The sequence below is a fragment of the Panulirus ornatus genome, chromosome 51, assembly GCF_036320965.1.
Source record: "Panulirus ornatus isolate Po-2019 chromosome 51, ASM3632096v1, whole genome shotgun sequence".
NCBI classification, from domain to species: Eukaryota; Metazoa; Arthropoda; class Malacostraca; order Decapoda; family Palinuridae; genus Panulirus; species Panulirus ornatus.
In genome coordinates this window covers 8753793-8770490 of record NC_092274.1, presented here as the reverse complement: position 1 = coordinate 8770490, position 16698 = coordinate 8753793, and the positions used below count along the sequence as shown (strand labels likewise).

The 16698-nt window shown below is 39.7% G+C and overlaps 1 protein-coding gene across 1 annotated transcript in view; it reads left to right on the top strand.

Annotated features, from left to right (window-relative positions):
* LOC139764923 (E3 ubiquitin-protein ligase UHRF1-like) overlaps window positions 1-16698 on the top strand; it is a 116043-nt gene that overhangs the window by 35351 nt on the left and 63994 nt on the right. The window contains exon 5 of the mRNA XM_071692002.1: window positions 8936-9128. Coding sequence (XP_071548103.1) covers window positions 8936-9128 — 193 coding nt within the window. The remainder of the gene's footprint in view (window positions 1-8935; window positions 9129-16698) is intronic.

The window sequence follows — 16698 nt, the reverse complement described above, 5'->3', positions numbered from 1 at the left end:
AGCAGTGAAAAGTTTTTATCGAGGATGTAAGGCATGTGTACGTGTAGGAAGAGAGGAAAGTGATTGGTTCTCAGTGAATGTAGGTTTGCGGCAGGGGTGTGTGATGTCTCCATGGTTGTTTAATTTGTTTATGGATGGGGTTGTTAGGGAGGTAAATGCAAGAGTTCTGGAAAGAGGGGCAAGTATGAAGTCTGTTGGGGATGAGAGAGCTTGGGAAGTGAGTCAGTTGTTGTTCGCTGATGATACAGCGCTGGTGGCTGATTCATGTGAGAAACTGCAGAAGCTGGTGACTGAGTTTGGTAAAGTGTGTGGAAGAAGAAAGTTAAGAGTAAATGTGAATAAGAGCAAGGTTATTAGGTACAGTAGGGTTGAGGGTCAAGTCAATTGGGAGGTGAGTTTGAATGGAGAAAAACTGGAGGAAGTGAAGTGTTTTAGATATCTGGGAGTGGATCTGTCAGCGGATGGAACCATGGAAGCGGAAGTGGATCATAGGGTGGGGGAGGGGGCGAAAATTTTGGGAGCCTTGAAAAATGTGTGGAAGTCGAGAACATTATCTCGGAAAGCAAAAATGGGTATGTTTGAAGGAATAGTGGTTCCAACAATGTTGTATGGTTGCGAGGCGTGGGCTATGGATAGAGTTGTGCGCAGGAGGATGGATGTGCTGGAAATGAGATGTTTGAGGACAATGTGTGGTGTGAGGTGGTTTGATCGAGTAAGTAACGTAAGGGTAAGAGAGATGTGTGGAAATAAAAAGAGCGTGGTTGAGAGAGCAGAAGAGGGTGTTTTGAAATGGTTTGGGCACATGGAGAGAATGAGTGAGGAAAGATTGACCAAGAGGATATATGTGTCGGAGGTGGAGGGAACGAGGAGAAGAGGGAGACCAAATTGGAGGTGGAAAGATGGAGTGAAAAAGATTTTGTGTGATCGGGGCCTGAACATGCAGGAGGGTGAAAGGAGGGCAAGGAATAGAGTGAATTGGAGCGATGTGGTATACAGGGGTTGACGTGCTGTCAGTGGAGTGAATCAAGGCATGTGAAGCGTCTGGGGTAAACCATGGAAAGCTGTGTAGGTATGTATATTTGCGTGTGTGGACGTGTGTATGTACATGTGTATGGGGGGGGGGTTGGGCCATTTCTTTCGTCTGTTTCCTTGCGCTACCTCGCAAACGCGGGAGACAGCGACAAAGTATAAAAAAAAAAAAATATATATATATATATATATATATATATATATATATATATATATATATATATATATTTTCTTTTTGCTTTGTCGCTGTCTCCCGCGTTTGCGAGGTAGCGCAAGGAAACAGACGAAAGAAATGGCCCAACCCACCCCCATACACATGTATATACATACGTCCACACACGCAAATATACATACCTACACAGCTTTCCATGGTTTACCCCAGACGCTTCACATGCCTTGATTCAATCCACTGACAGCACGTCAACCCCGGTATACCACATCGCTCCAATTCACTCTATTCCTTGCCCTCCTTTCACCCTCCTGCATGTTCAGGCCCCGATCACACATAATCTTTTTCACTCCATCTTTCCACCTCCGATTTGGTCTCCCTCTTCTCCTCGTTCCCTCCACCTCCGACACATATATCCTCTTGGTCAATCTTTCCTCACTCATTCTCTCCATGTGACCAAACCATTTCAAAACACCCTCTTCTGCTCTCTCAACCACGCTCTTTTTATTTCCACACATCTCTCTTACCCTTACGTTACTTACTCGATCAAACCACGTCACACCACACATTGTCCTCAAACATCTCATTTCCAGCACATCCATCCTCCTGCGCACAACTCTATCCATAGTCCACACCTCGCAACCATACAACATTGTTGGAACCACTATTCCTTCAAACATACCCATTTTTGCTTTCCGAGATAATGTTCTCGACTTCCACACAGTCTTCAAGGCTCCCAGAATTTTCGCCCCCTCCCCCACCCTATGATCCACTTCCGCTTCCATGTTTCCATCCGCTGCCAGATCCACTCCCAGATATCTAAAACACTTCACTTCCTCCAGTTTTTCTCCATTCAAACTCACCTCCCAATTGACTTGACCCTCAACCCTACTGTCCCTAATAACCTTGCTCTTATTCACATTTACTCTTAACTTTCTTCTTTCACACACTTTACCAAACTCAGTCACCAGCTTCTGCAGTTTCTCACATGAATCAGCCACCAGCGCTGTATCATATATATATATATATATATATATATATATATATATGCATTTTGCCAATCCTCAGGCATTTCACCATGATCCATACATACATTGAATATCCTTACTAACTAATCAACAACACAATCACCCCCTTTTATAATAAATTCAACTGCAGTATCTTCCAAACCCACCACCTTGCTGGCTTTCATTTTCCTCAAGGCTTTCACCACTTCTCTCTTAACCAAGCCATTCTCCCTGACCCTCTCTTTTTGCACACCACCCTGACCAAAACACCCTGCATCTGCCACTCTTATCATCAAACACATTCAACAGAACTTCAAAATACTCAGTCCATCTGCTCACTTCATCACTACCTGTTATCACTTCCCCTTTGCCTCCTTCAATGATGTTTCCAATTGTTCTCTTGTCTTTTGTACGTCATTTACCTCCTTCCAAAACCTCTTTTTATTCTCCCTAAGGTTTAATGATACTCTCACCCCAGCTCTCATTTGCCCTCTTTTTCGACCCTTACCCCTTCCTCTTGACCTCTTGCTGCTTTCTTCTATACGTCTCCCAGTCATTTGCACTCCTTCCTTGTAAATATCATCCAAACACCTCTTTTCTCTATCACTAACAACTTCATTTCTTCATCCCATCACTCACTACCCTTTCTAATCTGCCCACCTCCCACCTTTTTCATGCCACATGCCATGACTGCTTCCCTTAATACGTCCCATTCCTCACCCACTCCCCTCACATCATTTGCTCTCTTCTTTTGCCATTCGACACTTAGTCTCTCCCGGTACTTCCTCACAAGTGTCCTTACTCTCACTACTCTCTTCTCCCCCAACAATCTCTTCATTTTTGAAAACCTCTACAAATCTTCACTTTCGCCTCCACAAGATAGTGATCAGACATTCCTCCTCTCAGCACATTGACATCCAAAAGTTCCTTTTACACGCCTATCAATTAACATTTAAACTAATAATGCCCTTTGACCATCTCTCCCACTCACCCGCACAAGAGGTGAAAAAGAGGGTAGATGAGAGTTGGGGTGAGAGAGTATCATTCAGTTTTAGGGAGAATGAAAAGATGTTTTGGAAGTAGGTAAATAAAGTGCATGAGACGAGAGCAAATGGGAACATTGGTGAAGGGGGCTAATGGGGAGGTAATAACAAGTAGTGGTAAAGTGAGAAGGGGATGGAGTGAGTATTTTGAAGTTTTGTTGAATGTGTTTGATGATAGAATGGCAGATATAGGGTGTTTTGCTTGAGATGGTGTGCAAAGCGAGAAGGTCAGGGAGAATGGCTTCATAAACAGAGAAGAGGTAGTGAAAGCTTTGTGGAAGATGAAAGTCAGTGGGTTTGGATGGTATTGCAGTGGAATTTATTTAAAAAAAAGGGGGTGACTGTGGTGTTGATTGGTTGGTAAGGATATTCAGTGTATGAATGGTTCATGAAGTGCCTGAGGATTGGCAAAATGCATGCATAGTGCCATTGTACAAAGGCAAAGCGGATAAAGGTGAGTGTTCAAATTACAGAGATATAAGTTTGTTGAGTATTCCTGGGAAATTATATGGGAGGGTATTGGTTGAAAGGGTAAAGGCATGTACAGAGCATGAGATTGGGGAAGGGCAGTGTGGTTTTAGTAGTGGTAGAGGATGTGTGTATCAGGTGTTTGCTTTGAAGAATGTATGTGAGAAATACTTAGAAAAGCATTCCTGGGAAATTATATGGGAAGGTATTGGTTGAAAGGGTAAAGGCATGTACAGAGCATGAGATTGGGGAAGGGCAGTGTGGTTTTAGTAGTGGTAGAGGATGTGTGTATCAGGTGTTTGCTTTGAAGAATGTATGTGAGAAATACTTAGGAAAGCAGATGGATTTGTATGTAGCATTTATGGATCTGGAGAAGGCATATGATAGGGTTGATAGAGATAATTTGTGGAAGGTTTTAAGAGTATGTGGTGTGGGAGGTAAGTTGCTAGAAGCAGTGAAAAGTTTTTACCAAGGGTGTAAGGCATGTGTACAAGTAGGAAGAGAGGAAAGTGATTGGTTCCCAGTGAATGTCGTGTTTTTATAATAGTTAGAGTAATTTTTTTCCTCAGACTGAATTATTTGAGCCAGTTTTTATGCTTTTTTTATTCATTTCTGCATATTTATAAAAAAAAAAAGAATTTATAGATGAAGATTCTCCAGTATGTTTCCAAAGTATTCAGTTGCCAGGTATATAACTTATGCTTTTTAAATTGCACTAGTAGTAGAAAGTGCCAAATTAGCTCTCATATTTTGCTGGTAAGGTAACATCATGAAATCCAATTATGTAATCAAAGATTTATTATTTATTGGATTACATCTTGTCATGTTTTATTGAAGTATTATTCTTGCCAGTTGATATTGGTGTTACTTACTCTGCCTGCTCGAAGTTACACCACAAGTGAAAAGTCACTTTTTTTATGTTGAAGAATGTAGTCACAGACCAAAGTCCGCATCAAGGCTGGGCCTTAATTGAAATATAGAGAATTATGAAATGGAAAAAGAAGAGACATGGGGGAGTATTTAAGAATTTTTTAGAAAGTGAAAAACCTGTCCTTTGAAATGTGTTAGGTCATATTAATTGGGAAAGACATGAGAGGGTAGAGAGTTCCAGAGCTTTGACATGTTGGGAAAGAAGCAGTTATCCAAATGACCCACCCTTGAGTTCCTGATGGCCACACAATGATCATGAGATGCAGCAGCTTGCTGAGTATTGCACGGCCTAGCTAGTGGTGTGGGTACACAAGCAGCCAGCTTTTGAGAGCGTAAACCAAAGTAATACCTATAGAAGAGAGAAAGTGAACCAACATTGCAGCGTAGGGCAAGGGGTTCAAGTTTGGTTGTTATCCTGGGACAGGATACAAGTCGGATCACTTTCAACTCGACTCTGTCAAGTAAGGTTGCAGAGCTAGAACCACCCCAAATGCGAGAACAGTACTCCATACAAGGACAAATCTATCCCTTGTATAAATGGAGCATCTGTTCAGAAGAGGTTTCAACATCTAAACAGGACACCCAGTTTTTTGCTGAGGCTTTATTGTTGCGAGCACAGTCTCATCAGACAACTTTTCCAAAGGTGTCTACACTTCTCTGCCACTTTTAGAAAGGTCCTTGGTGATACCTGAACTCTTTCATAAAAATTTGATTTTGGATGATTATAAATGAAGGAAACAGACGAAAGAATGGCTGAACCCACCCACATACACATGTATACACATATATGCCCACACAAGCACATACATGTACCTATACATTTCAACATATACATACATATACATACACAGACATATACATTATATACACATGTACATATTCATACTTGCTAACTTCATCCATTTCCGTCGCCACCCTGCCACGCATGAATTGGCACCCCCTTCCCCCCACGCATGCGTGAGGTAGTTCTAGGAAAAGACAACAAAGGCCACATTCATTCACACTCAGTCTCTAGCTGTCATTTGTAATGCACCGAAACCACAGCTCCCTTTCCATATCACGGCCCCACAAAACTTTTCATGGTTTACCCCAGACGCTTTACATGCTCTGGTTCAATCCATTGACGGCACGTCAACCCCAGTATACCACATCGTTCCAATTCACTCTATTCCTTGCATGCTTTCACCCTCCTGTATGTTTAGGCCCTGATCGCTCAAAATCTTTTTCACTCCCCCCTTCCACCTCCAATTTGGTCTCCCACTTCTCATTCCCTCCACCTCTGACACATATATCCTCTTCGTCAATCTTTCCTCTCTCATTCTCTCCATGTAACCAAACCATTTCATTTCAACACACCCTTTTCTGCTCTTTCAACCACAATCTTTTTATTAGCACACATCTCTCTTACCCTTTTATTCCTTACTCAATCAAACCACCTCACACCACATATTGTCCTCAAACATTTTATGAAATAAATATATGATGATATTTTTTCAGATATAATGGTAATCTTAGTCTAACACAGTCTCCATTTCATGTGTGTTATACACTGATCAAATATGAAGCAACAGTAGTGTGAATCATGCAAGATTATGAAGATATGAAACTAAATGCACTTCCTCAAAACATTAAAGTGTAGAGTAGTTTAAAAGAAAATGTGGCAGTCCATCTAAAAACAGTAAAAGTTGTACATTTTTGAGTAAAGATAATGGAAATGTTTTTGTAACACTTTATCTTGTTGATTAATGCATAGCAATGGTAGGTGAAGATCATACTATTGTCAAAAGTATGAGAAAATCATGTGTTAAAGAATGGTAGCAATAATGATAATTGCGAAAATTTGCAAGAAAATTGACTGTGTGCCACTTTTTTATACACAAACTCATAGCTTCAGGATATGTCAAGCATATGCTAGCTTTTAGCAACTCAAAACAATTGAAAAGAAATTAAGTACAGTAGAATTCTCACTATGAACAGGTGAATGCACAAACACTGGCAGGTTTAGCAACCTTACCTGTGTTTTTGCAGTATTTTGTAAATCTTCTATTGAAGAATACATGCTTATTTGCAAACCTCTTTTGACCAACACCATGAGTGAAGAAATACTCAAAATGTTTGATTTGGGAATGAAAATATATATACATACACTGGTGTTCCAGTGTATGTACTGAAGCAGCTAAGGCTGTGGTTGGAAAAAAAATGTTAGGTTCTGTACACTTCAGAAATATATCTCCCTGTATGAAGCATAGCCGGTGCTGTCTTTATCATCGTGAACTTGTAATGAAGCACGTCAGAAAACTAAAAGATGTACTTGTCACGGTAGTCAAAATTATAAATTTTATAATAACAAGACCATTGAATTTTTGGATATCTAGTATATTGCTTAAAGAAGGAGGAAATATGTATAGAATATTCCTGCTATATAGTAAAGTGTGATGGCTGTCTCATGGAAAATTGTTGATTCACTTTTATTACATGAACACCCATTTGAATTGACACAAATGAAGTGAAAAATGTTGGATACAGAAGATGGCATACCAGGCACATATTTTTACACATCTGAATGAACTTATTTTTTCATTGCAAAGTATGAATACATATGGTTTCAAAGTTCAAAGTACAATGGACTCAGTTCAATTTAAGCTTAGTCTTTGGAATGAGTGTATTTTTATGGAAAATGTTGAATGTTTTCCAAATCCCAGAGTGTTATTTTTTTCATACTTGTTTGCTGATTTTTGCATACTGAGATAGTACTTAATACAGATGAAAAATGGCCACGTTTGCATCGAAATCAGAGCTACAACCAAGCCCCAAAGATCTTTCTGTGGCCTTCCCTGGCTGCTTCATTTGTTCAGGTTCAGGCCTTTGACAGCACATTGACTCATGTATACTACATCCCTCAATACACTTTATCCCATGCATGCCTCACATCCACCTGCGTGTTCAGGTCCCAGTTACTCAAAGCATCTTTCATGCCATTCTTCCACCTCATCAGTTCTCTCCTCTTGTTCTTTTCACCTTTGAAATGTATACCCTCATAGTCAACCTCACTCATTTTCTCATGTGCAAACCATTTCAGCACATCTGTTTCACATTTTTCGTGCATTGTCTTCTTACTACCATACCTCTCCCATACACTCCTCCGTTTACCACATATTGTCTTAAAATATTTCATTCCTAACACATCCATCCTCATCTGTACTTTGCATATCTAGACCCTGTACCTCAAATCCATACAACACTGTCAAGACTACGGAAGCAGTAAACATTCCCATCTTTTTCTTCACAGATAGTGAGTTCTCTTTCCATACACTCCTCAATATGCCATAGCCTTATCCCCATCATTCACCTAATTGCTTCAGCTCCTATGGTTCCATCTGCTGTCAGATCCACTCCTAGGTATTTGACAGCAGTCAACAGCAAGGTAAAATTTCCCATCTCCAATAGGAACATAGAATGGGTTCATGATCCATTTATTTTTACCTGGAAATGCAAATAGGTTACCATTAAAAGAGAAGGAACACCATACAGATATTTTAACTGATTTCACAATAAAAATTTTATCAAGTGGAAGTTATGAATTTCTGGTTTGAGCATGCAGAAAAAGAAGCCTGAAATTGCTAGAAGTGCTCTGAAAAAACTTTTGCCTTTTGCAAAAGTACCTATGTGAAAGATCTTTCTTTATATATGGCAGCAAAATAGGCTGAATGCAGAAAGTGGTGTGCACTTCTAGGGTGTAACATTTGCTCTTGGTTTTAAACTTATCCATGGAAAAGCAATCACTTTTAAGCCATCAAACATAGGTAAAATATTAAGGTTCTCCCCAGTTTATTTAATCTATGTACTTTGAAAATAGGTGAGAATAAGAGAATATTTTACTCATCATTTTGAGGAAGCCCTCCCCAAAAATGCTCCTTTTGATTTAGAATCCTGTTGGAATAACTTGACACGTACTGAATATGTATGCTGAAGATCTTTATCATAGTAATTGGTCTCTCAGTATCAGAATATTTTGGGTAGAATGTTATTTCCATTCCAATATTTTATTCCACTGAGATTGTCTTTATAATGTACTGTTATTGTTTTGTTAATTAGTCTTTTGCATATGTATACTATAATGTGAACAGGTAAGATACTTATATATTTTCAGTTACTGTGTACCTAGGACTATAAAATTGTGTGAAAAGAATAACCTTAAGATTTTCCAAGAGTTCTGCTTCGCTGAAAATCCACTTATCACTGAAGTTTTCTGGTAATTCTTGTATATGTATATATACTTTTTCCTACAGGTGACCAAAATAACCAGCGCAAACACTAAAAAAGAGTTAATTGCAACAATCTACATTGGAATTGATTCCTCCTCCTTGGAAAACTGCCACATACATCTTATAAATGAGTTGTTTGCTATGGAGAAAAATATGAAATTGAATAATCGGAGTGAAGAAATACAAAAACTTGTTTTAGAAGGGTCACCTACCAAAAGTGAGTAATTCTTCAGTTTCACATTTTATTGTTCAATTTGATCATTTCTATTAAAATATATCTTTACAAAACTGGAGGAAGTGAAGAGTGTTAGATATCTGGGAGTGGACTTTGCAGCGAATGGAATAATGGAAGCGGAAGTGAGTCACAGGGTGGGGGAAGGGGCAAAGGTTCTAGGAGCAATGAAGACTGTGTGGAAGGAGAGAATGTTATCTTGGAGAGCAAAAATGGGTATGTTTGAAGGAGTAGTAGTTTCTGCAATGATATATGGTTGTCAGGCATCGGCTATGGATAGGGTAGTACGGAGGTGGTTGGATTTGTTGGAAATGAAATGTTTGAGGACAATATGTGGTCTGAGGTGATTTGATCGAGTAAGTAATGAAAGGGTGAGAGATATGTGTGGAAATAAAAAGAGTGTGGTTGAGAGAGAGAGAAGAGGGTATGTTGAAATGGTTTGGACAAATGGAGAGAATCAGTGAGGAAAGACTGACAAAGAGCATATGAGTGTCAGAGGTGGAGGGAACAAGGAGAAGCAGGATACCAAATTGGAGGTGGAAGGATGGGGTGAAAAAGATTTGAAGCGATCGGGGCCTGAACATCCAGGAGAGTGAGATGCATGCAAGGAATAGAGTGAATTGGAATGATGTGGTCTACCGGGGTTAACGTGCTGTCAATGGACTGAACCAGGGCATGTGAAACGTTTGGGATAAACCATGGAAAGGTCTGTTGACCTAGATGTGGATAGGGAGCTATGGATTCAGTGCATTACCCTTTCATTACTTATTCAATCAAACCACTTCACAATGCATATTGTCCTCATACATTTCATTTCCAACACATCCACCCTCCTCCGCACAACCCTATCTATAGCCTATGCCTCGCAACCATATAACATTGTTGGAACCACTATTCCTTCAAACATACCCGTTTTTGCTCTTCGAGATAACGTGGCCTTCCTAACATTCTTCATTTCTCCCAGAACCTTTGCCCTGTCCCCCACCCTGTGACACTTATGCTTCCTTGGTTTCATCCACTGCTAAGTCCACTCCCAGATATCTGAAACACTTCACTTCCTCCAGTTTTTCTCCATTCAAACTTACCACAATTAACTTGCCCCTCAACCCTACTGAACCTAATACTATTGCCTTGCTCATATTCACATTTACTCTCAACTTTCTCCTTTTGCACACTTTACCAAACTCTGTCACCACCTTCTGCAGTTTCTCACCTGAATCAGCCACCGGCACTGTATCATCAGCAAACAACACCTGACTCACTTCCCAAGTCCTCTCATCCACAAGAAACTGCAACTTGCCCCACTCTCCAAAACTCTTGCATGCACTTCCCTAACCACCCCATCCATAAACAAATTAAACAATCATGTAGACATCACGCACCCCTGCTGCAAACTGACATTCACTGAGAACCAATCACTTTCCTCCCTTCCTACTCATACACATGCCTTACATCCTTGATGAAAACTTTTCACTGCTTCTAGCAACTTACCTCCCCCACCATATACTCTTAAAACCTTCCACGAAGCATCTCTATTAACCTTATCATATGCCTTCTCCAGATCCATCTGTTTTTCTAAGTATTTCTCCCATACATTCTTCAAAGCAAACACCTGATCCACACATCCTCTACCACTTCTGAAACCACACTGTTCTTCCCCAGTCTGATGCTCTGTACATGCTTTTACCCACTCTATCAATACCCTCCCATGTAATTTCCCAGGTATACTCAACAAACTTATGCCTCTCTAATTTAAACACTCACCTTTATCCCCTTTGCGTTTTTACAAAAGCACTATTCATGCTTTCCGCCAGTCCTCAGGCACTTCACTATGATCCATACATACATTGAATATCCTTTCCAACTAATTAACAACACAGTCACCCCCTTTTTTAATACCTTCCACTGTAATGTCATCCAAATCCTCCGCCTTGCTGGATTTCATCTTCCGCAAAGCTTTCGCTTCCTCTCACTTCACACACCACTCCAACCAAAACCCCCAATAGCCGACACTTTATCATCAAACACTTTCAATAGACCTTCAAAGTACTCACTCCATCTCCTCACTTCATCACTTATTATTACCTCCCCATTTGCCCCCTTCACTGATGTTCCCATTTGTTCTCTTGTCTTATGCATGTTACTATCTCCTCCCAAAACATCTTGTTGTTCTTAAAATCAAATGATACTCTCTCACCCCAACTCTCATTTGCCCTCTTTTTCACCTCATTCACCTTTCTCTTGACCTGGTGCTTTCTTTTATACATCTCCCAGTCTTTTGCACTTCTTCCCTGCAAGTATCGTCCAAATGCCTCTCTCTTCTCTTTCACTAACAACCTTACTTCATCCCACCACTCACTCCCCTTTCTAATCTACTCACCTCCCACCTTTCTCATGCCACATGCATCTTTTGCGCAAGCCATCACAGCTCCCCTAAATACATCCCATTCCTCACCCACTCCCCTCAAGTCATTAGCTGTCACCTTTTGCCATTCTGCACTTAATCTTTCTTGGTATTTCCTCACACAAGTCTCCTTTCCAAGGTCATTTATTCTCATTAACGTGAATTTTTCTTGCCATCCCCCCGTTTTAATAGAATGGAAAGTGCTGTTGTAATAACAATGGTTTAACCCATGCATCCTATCTGGGACACCATTCTAAAAGTTGAAATACTGGCTTTTCACCTTACACTGTAAGTGGTGCTCAGGAGATAAGCAATTATTCCATGAATGTATCATGATGCTTCATTTTCATCTCAAGCAGCAAAAAGTAGTTTAACGTGGTAATTTTTGCTTTGATATACTTGAAATTGTCTTTAAAAAATCTTGTATGTCTCCCCTCATATATCTTCAAAGACGTTATCACACTCAAATTTTAGTTCTCCCTCTCCCTACATACATTCGAGTTCTGTTCTCACTGACCGGTCGGATCTCAAAATAGATGTAAGTCAGACGCATGTCAGCATGACATATAGAATTCGTATGCCTGTAGAGCATCCTTTTATCCTACACAATTTCTGTCATGATTACCTCATTTTTTAATAACCAGCTTTATTATATGATTCTGTAGGTTTTTTTTTTTTTTTTTACCTTTTATTTAAGATTCTTTAGTTTATATTTATTTTTTATTTTTCATTCCATACTTTTTCTGGTCGTATGTACAGATGGTCGTAAGGCGCTTAGGTCATAATTAGGTGATCAGGTGTATTTTTTCATAACTCATTTGGCTCTAATTACCATCTGAAGACATCTGAACATGGAATTGGCAAGGTTTCTGAAGTATTTTAGGTCCATATTTTGGGTCCTGATCTCCTGAATGAGGCGAATCACCGACAAGTTGTGGCAGGAAGCAGCCGCTGAATCATGAGTTATGACTGCCCACTATACCTAGAAACCTAATAATCACTCACATTTTCTGGCCCCCAGGCAAGAATTTGGGCTTTCTTCTTAGAAACATAAGAGCCAACCATCTTGAGGCACAGGTGGAAGAAGTGCCCAAAAGCAGAATTCCCAGAATGAAGTGACCGTCAGGAAGAGTAAAGAAAGACTATCCTTCCCTCAGAATTACATGAGGCACATTGGTGCTCACACTGTTAGAAGCACTAGTCTTACTGACAAGATGTATGATGATTTCACTTTTGAGAGCATCATATGCTTGTATGCAAAATAAACCTCAGCCGTACATTCCCTTTGAAAATATGTTATATGAATTTACACAAGAAAAACAGACAACAGGAGGCCTGATTGGCCCATGACTGGGTTGTTTGGTAGAAGAAAAAAGTTTCACTTGAAAAGAAAATGTTATTCCACTCAGCAGTTTTTTAAGCGATCAGAGACTCCTTGCTGCTGCACATTAGCCCTCTACTGTCCCCATTACTGCTGTTATTTATACAGTTTATTTCTGGCATTTTTCTCAGTATATCTGAATTTATAGAATATTTGTGTGAACGACTTTTGAAGGTATTTATAGTCTTAGTATTCACTACATCTGACAGTAACTCATTCCAGTACTCGACACACCTATAGGAAAGGCTTTTCCCATGTCCGTACCACATATTTTAACTTTTAAGTTTTATTCCATTTGTCCTGGTAATTATATTTTCTTGAATTTCAGAAAAGTGTTTGTGATTTACTTTACCAAACTTGTTCAAAAGTTTGAACACTTGGATCAAGTTGTCGCAAAGTCTACATTCTTTAAGAAAGTGGAGATCCAGTTGTTTTAGCCTCTCTTCATATGCCAGATTTCTAAGGGATGGGATCAATTTTGTTGCACTTAATGAGCACTTAATGAAGAAAAGTACCTTGGAGTTGTCATTAACAACAATCTGAAATACAATAAACAATGTCAAGCATCAAGTAAAAAATGTTAGAATTCATAACCAGGAACATAGATTACAAGACAACAGAAATAATTCTCACACTCTATTAATTCTCTAGTAAGACCACACCTTGAATATGCAGTCCAGTTTTGGTCCCAAACTATATAAAAGAAGAGGAGAAATTAGAACAAGTACAAACTTGTTCTAATTTCTCCTCATCTGTTGCAGAAACCATGTTGGTTGTCTGATATAATTTTGTGATCTAGAAATATGACAGTTTTATCTTTTATAATTTTTTCCATTGGCACCTGACCATCCAATGGAGATTTGTTGAATATTTTTGTTATAGGGTATTTCAGCTGTCTCTTGACTTGTTTTAAAAATTTTGGAGCAAAGTTATCTTGCCATTGTATTTGTTAGGATTTAATTAAATTAGTCCAGGTATTTGAGTACTTCAGAGCTCTTTACTTCTCTAACCTTCAACTTTTCTTCATCAGATCCTTGAAAATTTTTCATTGGTTGTGTTATTTGAGATGTTTCTTCATTTGTGAATAAGGAGTTAAAGGAATAATTTAGTATGGTAGGTATTTCCTTGTCGTCAGTAGTTAGTGTGTCATGTTCATTCCATGATGGTTCAGTTTCTTCTTTTACTGTCTTCCTTTGTCTTATTTATTTGACGAATTCTTTAGGATTATTCTTAACTTTCAAAGAAATTTTGTTTTATTTCTTGCATTTGCTCTTATCTTATGACCTTCATGCACTCTCTTTGGATTTTGATTAATTCCTGGCAATTTTCATTGGTTCCTATTAATTTGAATTTCTTATAGGTTTTCTTCTTTTAGCAAATTAGTCCTTCTATTCTCATATCAGTCCATGATGGTTTTGAAATACTGTAAGTTCTCTTCATAAGTTATGGAATATGTTTATTTCAGTCTCGAGTAGTGTGTTTATAGAATTATTCCACATTTCCCCTTTTTTCATACATATTCGCCATTTCCTGCATTAGCGAGGTAGCATTAAGAACAAAGGACTGAGCCTTAGAGGGAATATCCTCACTTGGCCCCCTTCTCTGTCCCTTCTTTTGGAAAGTTGAAAATGAGAGGTGGAGGATTTCCAGCCCTCAGCTCCCTCCCCCTTTAGTCGCCTTCTATGACATGCAGGGAATATGTAGGGAATATTCTTTCTCCCCTATCCTCAGGGATATTTCCTCTACTGTATGAATGTAGAGGTTTTGTCCAATTGGTAATGCGAATTTTGTGTCTAATGTTTTCAAAATTTGCTCACCTGTATTCTTGGATGAAGAGTTTCTTGTCATTTATTTCAAAATCTAAATTTATCTCTAATCTATTCAAACTGTGATCACTGTTCGACAAACTCTTGCCTACTTCGCAAGAGTTGATGAAATTTATGTCACTGGTGAGGATAAGATCAAGAATGTTTTTACCTCAAGCTGGTTTTTTAATTAACTGTTCTAGAAAAGCATCTTCCCTCAGTTCTGTTAGTCTCGTTCCCTCTTGTCACCTGTTAACATGTTCCAGTTTAGGTTTGGACAGTTGAGGTTTCATTCTATTGTAACCTCTTTACTGTTTAGTTTTGATTTCATTGTATATCATCTTATCATTGTCTTTGTTTTGCTTAGGAGGTCTGTAAATAGCACTGAGACGTAGTTTACTTTTGAGGTTGTCAGTATAGAGTTGTAAGTGTGTGTGTCTACTTTGCTTATCTTAATAGCACCTAGATTGTTATAAACATAGATCAAAACTCCACCACCTACACTGTATAAGCGATCTTTCATAAATAGTTTGTATCCGAGTATTGCTAACTTGGCAATTAAAGTTTATTCTCAGATTTTACCCTTATTTCTGAGATTGCAATAATGTTTGGGTTTTCAGTAACTGCATATGACATAAGTTTGTTGTGTTTATTATCTGCATGTGCAGCAGTGGGAGAAAGATGGTTCTTCATCTGTTTTGGGTTCATCACCTTACTCTGACCCTCCCCACACTGGACCCTACCAGCCTTGTTCCTAAAAGGTACCTAAGAGTCGATCTGTAACTGCGCTAACCCGCTACTTATACTGCCTGAGTTGTCTCCAACTGACCCAACTTGACCTTTCTTTGCTAATTCCTCTACCTGTGAGGTTACCACTAATCCCTGAGGATCCCTACCACCAAGGTCCCATCCATCCTCTACCACTACCCTTATAGTGTTCAAACTTGATGCCTCTGACACTTGTATTCCTCCTGCACTGACCCACCTCCCACAGCTACCCCCTCACCCTCCCCCATTCTCCAAGTTCCCTCATTAGCTTGACCAGGATTTGATCTCCTGAGTAGTTTATCTCTATCAAAAAAAAGGCCTCGTGTTCTCTAATACTCTGCCAAGGTGGGCCTTTCCTATTCCGTTTAAGTGAAAACCATCCCTAGCATACAGATATCTCTTTTTTTTTTTTTTATACTTTGTCGCTGTCTCCCGCGTTTGCGAGGTAGCGCAAGGAAACAGACGAAAGAAATGGCCCAACCCACCCCCATACACATGTATATACATACGTCCACACACGCAAATATACATACCTACACAGCTTTCCATGGTTTACCCCAGACGCTTCACATGCCTTGATTCAGTCCACTGACAGCACGTCAACCCCGGTATACCACATTCACTCCAATTCACTCTATTCCTTGCCCTCCTTTCACCCTCCTGCATGTTCAGGCCCCGATCACACAAAATCTTTTTCACTCCATCTTTCCACCTCCAATTTGGTCTCCCTCTTCTCCTCGCTCCCTCCACCTCCGACACATATATCCTCTTGGTCAATCTTTCCTCACTCATCCTCTCCATGTGCCCAAACCACTTCAAAACACCCTCTTCTGCTCTCTCAACCACGCTCATTTTATTTCCACACATCTCTCTTACCCTTACGTTACTCACTCGATCAAACCACCTCACACCACACATTGTCCTCAAACATCTCATTTCCAGCACATCCATCATCCTGCGCACAACTCTATCCATAGCCCACGCCTCGCAACCATACAACATTGTTGGAACCACTATTCCTTCAAACATACCCATTTTTGCTTTCCGAGATAATGTTCTCGACTTCCACACATTCTCCAAGGCCCCCAGAATTTTCGCCCCCTCCCCCACCCTATGATCCACTTCCGCTTCCATGGTTCCATCCGCTGCCAGATCCACTCCCAGATATCTAAAACACTTCACTTCCTCCAGTTTTTC